At 42.1% G+C, this 7666-nt stretch overlaps 1 protein-coding gene across 1 annotated transcript; it reads left to right on the forward strand.

Annotated features, from left to right (window-relative positions):
* Positions 1 to 5050: 5050 nt before the first annotated feature.
* On the forward strand, positions 5051 to 7120 carry LOC144263229 (protein FAM200C-like). The gene is given in 4 exon segments (XM_077814093.1): positions 5051 to 5060; positions 5330 to 5827; positions 5830 to 6522; positions 6525 to 7120. Coding segments are annotated over 4 exon segments (1797 nt in total).
* The last annotated feature ends 546 nt before the right edge of the window (positions 7121 to 7666 follow it).

The raw sequence follows: 7666 nt of genomic DNA on the forward strand, positions 1-7666 counted from the left end.
AACCATTGCAGTTAATCTGTGTTTTACTATTTGCTTCCATTTATATTATAGGTTCCTCCTCCTCCAAAGTGCCTAGCCCAATGTGCCTTAGACATATACTTGCCTTCTTCAGTGGGGGCTTCATTGGATCTATAGCATTGCTCACTTAGAACTACATGTCGAGTAAACAAGAACACAGGCTCTAACATACAGGTTATGGAAAGAGATCAATAAAAATACCATAGATATTTAACTGAAAACTCAAGCAGGAAAATACATTCAAAATGGGACACAAGACCACCCTTGGTAGGAAACCTTTAGTCTTGAGTGACTCAGTATCGCCTACCCTAGGTATTCAAAATTCATGAGTCAGGCAGCCAAAAACCATGAGAGTGATTTAAAAATCACAAGATTTTAAAAATAATGAATCTGAGGTGCTTTTTATTTGCCTTCTAGGCTTAAGCCATTAGGGTGCATTCGGGCCATATTTTCAAACTTTCCTCTACAACCATTAGGGCTAGAACATATGCTCTCTTTTTGTTTAAATCAAAATGAGATTTTCATGTAATCACATGACTCCGGGAGCTGGAAGTGAAGATAAACAGTAAATTTCATGAGATTCATTGCAATATTGCAAGAGTTAGCTATGCACACAAGGTGAAGAACAGTCTGAATTAACTGGACTCTTAGGTCCAGGAAAAATTATGAAATAAATTGTACTCTGATTCAAGGAACAAATTAGATAATGTACATTCTGAGAGAGAAGTCTTGAATTTTTACAGAAGTGAAATTGTCTAATTCTAAATTATATGAGAGTTTGGGCTATAACTCAAAATAGGCTCACATACAGAATTTCACATCTGGCCTTTGATCACCTCAAAGTTGAGGCCCAAACCCGAGCCACAGATCTCTTCTTATCTATAACAAAGGAAGGAAACCTGTTTGCTGAGAATCTGTGAGAAGAAAGGCTGTCTCCTTGAATCTTTATGATCTGGACAAGTTGTCCCATTTAAGAATATCCATTTTTTAAATCTTTATGAGGTCTGATCATCAAAAGACAAGAAACATTGGGCTGAATTTTCAGAAAGGGAGCCCTAAGGTTCATGTGCAAAAGAAGTTCAAACAATTGCACACCTACAGCTGAGTATTCATTTATGTTGGTTCTGAGCATGACTGCATGTACAAATAACTAGATAGCTGCCTAAATATCTATGTGCAACAGCCAAATTTGTATGCAAAGATAAGCATGTATTTTTGCCCATGGAACTCTGAGTTCCAGATGTAAAAAAAATATTTTAGCTCATTTGAGCGGGGATCAGGGCTTATTTTCATTTTTAAAGCACTTAGCACATTGTGTGCACTACCAGAAAAATATAATACATAAAATAAATAAATAAATTATAACAATAATAATAATAATAATAATTGTATTCCTCTTTCAGAATTACAATCTTGTATATTGTAGACTATTTTGTAAATATATCTTTTTTCTATTAAGTTCTGTTACCTCGGTAATTCTAATGGTACAATCTATTTATGTCATCAAGGAGATGATAACTAAGGCTACGTTTTAGTCACTGGTATTTTTAGTAAAAGTCATGGGCAGTAAACAAAAATTCACAGCCCGTGATCTGTCCATGACTTTTACTATATACCCCTGACTAAAACATGAGAAGGGAGAAGGTGCAGAGGACAGCCGGGCAGGGCCCCGGGGGTGTTCGGGGGGCATGGCCCCACGGGGTGCTGCAGGTGCTGGGGGGCGCAGCCTGGGAGGGCATTGCAGGTGTTTGGGGAGGGCGTGAACCGGGGGGGGGGGGGGGGAGGCGCCACAGGTGCTGGGGAGGGGTGGCCTGGGGGGTGCCATGGGTCCTTGGGGGGGCCTACCCTGGGGGGGCGCCATGGGTGCTGGGAGGAACGGGGAGGCGCTGCAGGTGCTGGGGGGAGCAGGGAAGTATCCTGGGTTCTGTGGGGTAGGGTTGGTGGGGCTGGGGCAGGCTCCCTACTTGGCTCCTGAGCTCCACGTGCTACTTCCTCTCTGCCCCAAACCCTGGTTCTGCAGCTTCCATTGGCTGAGAACTGCAGCCAATGGGAGCTGTGGGGGCGGTGCCTGCCAGCAGAGGCAGCACGTCGAGCTAGGAGCCGAGGGAGGGGAGCCCCCCTCTCCAGGTAAGCACCACCCCACACCCCAATCCCCAGCCCTGAGCCCCCCCCACGCCCAAATTCCTGCTGGTGGAGGGCAGGGGGCCTAAGACTGCCCCAATAGCAGCCAGTGCACCTGGCCTGGGGGCTGCCCAAGCTGCTCAGGCGGACCCCGGGCCAGGCACACCAACCACTGCAGAAGTCACGGAGGTCAGGAAAAGTCATAAAATCCATGACTTCCGTGACAAACACTGAGCCTTAATGATAACTAACAGCCTGATCCAATGTTCATTAAAGTCAATGACAGCATTTCAAGCACTGGATGAGGCCCAAAGGGGCTTCTTCGTAGCAAATGTGCAATGTGACTCAGGTGGTACGTTACCAGGATTCATCACCAAATTTAGTCCGATGGTTGGATCATTAGCTTCCCCGGCTCAGTCCAGGTACAGACTGGGACCTACGGGGCTGTCTGAGAGTGCTGAGAGAGTGTTATTCACAAATATCCATACAGAAAAAAAAAAAAGCTGTATTAAGCATTTACAGATACAGTCACGGAGCCTAAACAAACTAATGAAACCCCACTCTTTGGCACAAAGGGGACAAAAGGAATAGAAATCATATCAGAAAAGGCCTCAAAGTTGCTGGAAGGAAGGAAGTAGAGCCAAGAAAGCAACATCCTGCACCTCCTCTCTGAGCTCCAGTGGTTCCCCTCTGCACAAACATCGTAGGGGTGGGACTCCCGGTTTATTTGCTGGGGATCCCACATTTATTTGCTTGCTTTGTATGTGTGGGAGGAGGTCATGTCAATCCAAAGGATGCAGAGCTGGACACCAGGACTGGGGAAAGGGACAGTTGCTCTCTAGGGTCTTGCCCCCTGACTACTCAGTGGAAGTTGCAGTATTGCCCATTCAGCACCCTTTAGCCCCCTCAAGATAGGGCAGAAGTAGAGTGTGAGCAGGGAGCCAATAGAAGAACAGCTCATGAATAAGCTATGCTATATCAGGGGCTGTGGTGAAGTGGGAGGGAACACATGATTTCCAGGGAGCTCCCATAAGAGTGGCAGGCTGACACTCCATGTACTTCACTGAACCTACAAGTCACTGTCTCTGCAGAGGACAGTTAGGAAACTCCATGCAGTTCACCAAGCAGAGTTTCCCTAATAAGTTTTCCCTCCCTGTAGGTGTCTCTGTGAAAGGGGACAATCAGGCCCTCTATTTTCTCTTCTGGGCTAAAGAAACATCTCCTAAATCTATTAGCTCGAAAGAGGATCTCAAATGATTTGAAGAGTGGTGGAATTTAGGGCACTTGTGAAATGTCCTGAAGGAAGAATGTCTGCAAAGTTATGAAAATATCAAATGACATCTCACCCCACAGTACTGCTCCTCATTGAAGATCTGTGGAGGGAGGGGGATTCCATTTTGTGGCTTCTTTTCACCTGGGACGTTCTCTCTCATCCATTTCCTGTTGTCCTCGTCACCAGCTATGTCCATTTGCTTAAAGTCAATCTTGTTGGCCTCTAAGAAGCCCACTACTTCTTGCTGTTTCTTCTTAATCTAGTTAGAAGATGGAAGGAAAAAACAAGAGTTGTTATTTTCATGTAAACTAAAAAAATAGAATTGTTATATTAAGAACCAATGCAGCTATATCAAACTTGATGCTTTATCCAATATAGAACAGATTCCTTTAAGCTAGTCTTTACTTATGAAATTTTATTCTGCCAAGAATCTTTTCTTTTGGTCCTGCCCCTTAACACTTAGGCCACAGGTACAATTAAGGATGCTTGATGAAAAATGTGTCCTTAGTTCCTGTATTGGAAACTTTCCTCACTCAATCTGTGCTTTTCGGTTTTACAGGAACATCAAGAAGCGTTGTATACACAATGTTAGGGCATAACTTCCATTGTTTATCAGATAAAATTTAAACATGTCACTTGTACATTTTTATTCTAATATTCTGAGCAATTGGAACCCAGAAACCAATCCTGCAGCATATGCCATTAGTTTGCAGCTATAATTCTGATGATTATTTTCTGTTTGTTTGGTGAGAGGCCTGCACTATTCAGGGACTAATGGCATGAGTTTGAGTTTAAGCACCATGCATGCTTCCTCACAGAGTTCTGCTAATCACATGCACCTAATCTGTGACCAGCAACATCTGTGTTCCAGACCTGGGTCTCTCTTACTGCCACTTTTGCTAAACCATGTGGGAATTTAATGACATGTCAAAATGGTTACTAGAATGATCCCACCAAGGTAATTTTTGCTTGTGACTCATCAGATGATTTGAAAGCTGATTTGCAGAAATGAAACATTTGACCACTGAAACCCACAATGCCACCTAGCCAATGTAATTCAGATCTTAGCAATGAGACAGGAAATAAGCCTGCAATTTAATTTACTGCTATGTGTCTATAATCTAATCAGACTGAAAAGCTGGAGAAGAAGTAGACAGTCAGAACATTTTATTAAAGGACTCATTTTCATTAGCGTTATTGTTAAAAATAATAATGAAAACCCCTCTGTGCTTATTTCTACTAAGACAGAAATAAAATGACAATGTGTACAATTTTGGGACAAAAACTTAGCTTTGCAAAAAGGGCTAAAACAGACACTTGGGATGCAAACACTGATACAAAGTGTTTAAAACATACAAGTGAATATGCAACTGATCAGTCTAAGACAGTGGTCGTTAACCTGGGATGCTCTTTCGGGGGGTGTGAGACATGCCAGATTTTTTTAGAAGGCAAATCATCAAAAACGCAAATTAAGCACAGGCACATACGTACAGCTACTTTGTTTCATTAAACCTCTGTATTTATTAACATTATACGTTTTGTAAAGCGATTACTGTAATATACAAACAAAACATTTATTTTCAAGTTTTTAAGCTAATTGTAGTGAAGTTATCTCGCTACAAAATACAGTGTACCGCCATGTTGCGGGGTATTTCTTGACTCATGCGCAGATGATGATGTGGCAGCACCGCGGCTTTGTTTGAATTGAGTTAGCGGCTAACTGTTAGCGTGTTGGTTACAGTTTACTTCCACAGCAAAACTCCGTAACATCTCTGGGTAGTACTTCCCTATTTTTGTGTGCCTACTGTACTATTATTTGTGGTGAGTAATAACATAAAACTATTTTACATATATTTAATATGCATTTAAAAGTGTATAGGCCCTCCTATCTCCGTTTATATATTTTTTTCATTTCAGTAACCCTTGCCGTGTCGAAGAAACGCAAATGGAAGGACGACTGTGTTCGTTACAGCTTCACTTGTACGAAAGAGAAGGATGGAAATCAACAACCACAATGTGTACTGTGCAGCTCGTTATTTTCAAACGCCAATCTCAAACCATCGAAGCTGTCTGAACATTTCAACAAACAGCATGGTGGTGCGGCTGCTGGACATGACATTGACACCCTGACATCTACGAGGGCACGATTTGATCATAGCGGAACCTTGAGGACATTTGGGTTTGTGTCACTTGAGAAGCCCTTGTTACAAGCATCCTATCAAGTTGCATATTTGTGTGCCAAGGAAAAGAAGCCTCATACAGCAGCTGAGGAATTAGTGAAACCTTGTGCATTGGAAATGGCAAAAATAGTATTGGGACCAGATGCACAAAAGAAGCTTCAGCAAGTTCCCTTGTCAAATGGCGTGATCCGTTCTAGAATTCATGAGATGAGCCAGGATATCTTACAGCATGTAATAAAGATATCAAAGCTAGTCCTCTTAAAGTGGGTATTCAGCTCTACGAGTCAACTGACGTTGATGGCTACAGTCAGCTGTTGGTGTTTGTGCGGTACGTAAAGGAGAAAGAAATCTTAGAAGAATTGTTGTTCTGTGAACCATTGCAATTAACTAAGAAAGTAATTGATGTGTTCAATCTCGTCAAAGACTTCTTTTTGGAGCATAGGATAACGCTTGACGTGCGTGGATCAATTTGCACCGATGGTGCCCCTTCCATGCCAGGAAAAAATTCAGGATTTGTTGCCTGTGTAAAGAAAGAAGTACTTCATATCACGATCACACATTGTATGTTGCACCGTCATGCATGTGCCGCAAAGACTTTGCCTACAAAATTGAAGGTTACTTTGTCTACTGTGGTGAGCACGGTAAACTTCATCAGAGGACGTGCTCTAAATCGTCGCCTCTTCCATGCTTTTTGCGAAGAAATTGTTGCCGAGCACACTGTCCTTTTCTTCCATACAGAAGTGAGGTGGCTTTCCCGTGGCCCAATGCTTACTCGTATTTTTGAAATGCGTGAAAAAATAAGTCAGTTTCTTTATAACCAAAGCAGTAATTTAGTTGATGACTTCGAAAATAGAGAGTTTATCCTTTGCCTAGCGTACATGGCAAATGTATTCACACACCTAAATGAACTCAACACATCTATGCAAGGAACTGAATGAACACGGTAACAGCCAGAGAGAAGTTATCTGCTTTTATTCAGAAACTTCCAGTTTGGATAAAGCGTGTTGAGAAAAGAAATTTCACTAACTTTCCTTTTCTTGAAGAAACAGTTGTTTTGGAAAATGAAGGAATGACCATCACAACTGAAGTGACAAACCATTTGCAACAGTTGAGTGACTCTTTCCAAGGATATTTTTCCACTGGAGATCTTGATGTGGCAAAGAAATGGATACTGGATCCATTTCTTTTTAACCTGGATTCCATCAATGATAGTGATTTGATGAAAGATGATCTCATTGAATTACGAGCCAATGGCCGAATCCGAATGGAGTTTGAGACAATGAAGCTTGAGCATTTCTAGTGTGCTCAACTAGCACCGTTTCCACAACCGGCGAAGACAGCGCTGGAGATCCTTGTGCCATTTGCCACTACATACGTGTGTGAGAGAGGATTTTCATCACTCTTACACATCAGAACAAAGGTCAGAAACCACCTAAATGCAAGTGATGACATGCGTGTGGCTATTTCAAAAAAAGTTCCTCGTTTCTCAAACCTCATTGAACAAAAGCAACAGCAAAAGAGTCAGTGAGCTGGTAAACTTAAAAGAAGTGTGTAATTTTTCATGGATTCTTAATTTTATTGTGAAATTAAAATAAATATATAATTCTCTCTCTTTCATTCTACAGTTATGAAATATCTAGGTTTAAAGAACTGACCTACTTCAACAATTTTTGATAAGGGGTGCGAGAACATATTTTGAGAACCAAAGGGGTGCAGGCTGCAGTAAAGGTTAAGAACCACTGGTCTAAGACCATGTCTACACTACAAAATTATGTTGACCTAAGTTATGTAGGCAAAGAGCCGCCACAATTATTTTGTCTCTTGTGAGTGTCCACACTACGCTTCTTGTGTAGGTGGTGTGCGTCCTGACCAGGAGCGCTTGTATCAGTGCAGAGTACAGTGCACCATAGGTAGCTATCCCACTGTGCAACTCATCACCATCCAGCGCAGGGTGTTTTGGGAAGTTTTCGCAATGCCTCCTGGGGTAATGAGTCATGCAGGAGTGACTGGGAGCAAGGGTTCAACTTCCCATAAAGTTATGTGCTCCATCCCATAATTTCATCTGCATCTCATA

This window comes from Eretmochelys imbricata, chromosome 1 (assembly GCF_965152235.1).
Source record: "Eretmochelys imbricata isolate rEreImb1 chromosome 1, rEreImb1.hap1, whole genome shotgun sequence".
NCBI classification, from domain to species: domain Eukaryota; kingdom Metazoa; phylum Chordata; order Testudines; family Cheloniidae; genus Eretmochelys; species Eretmochelys imbricata.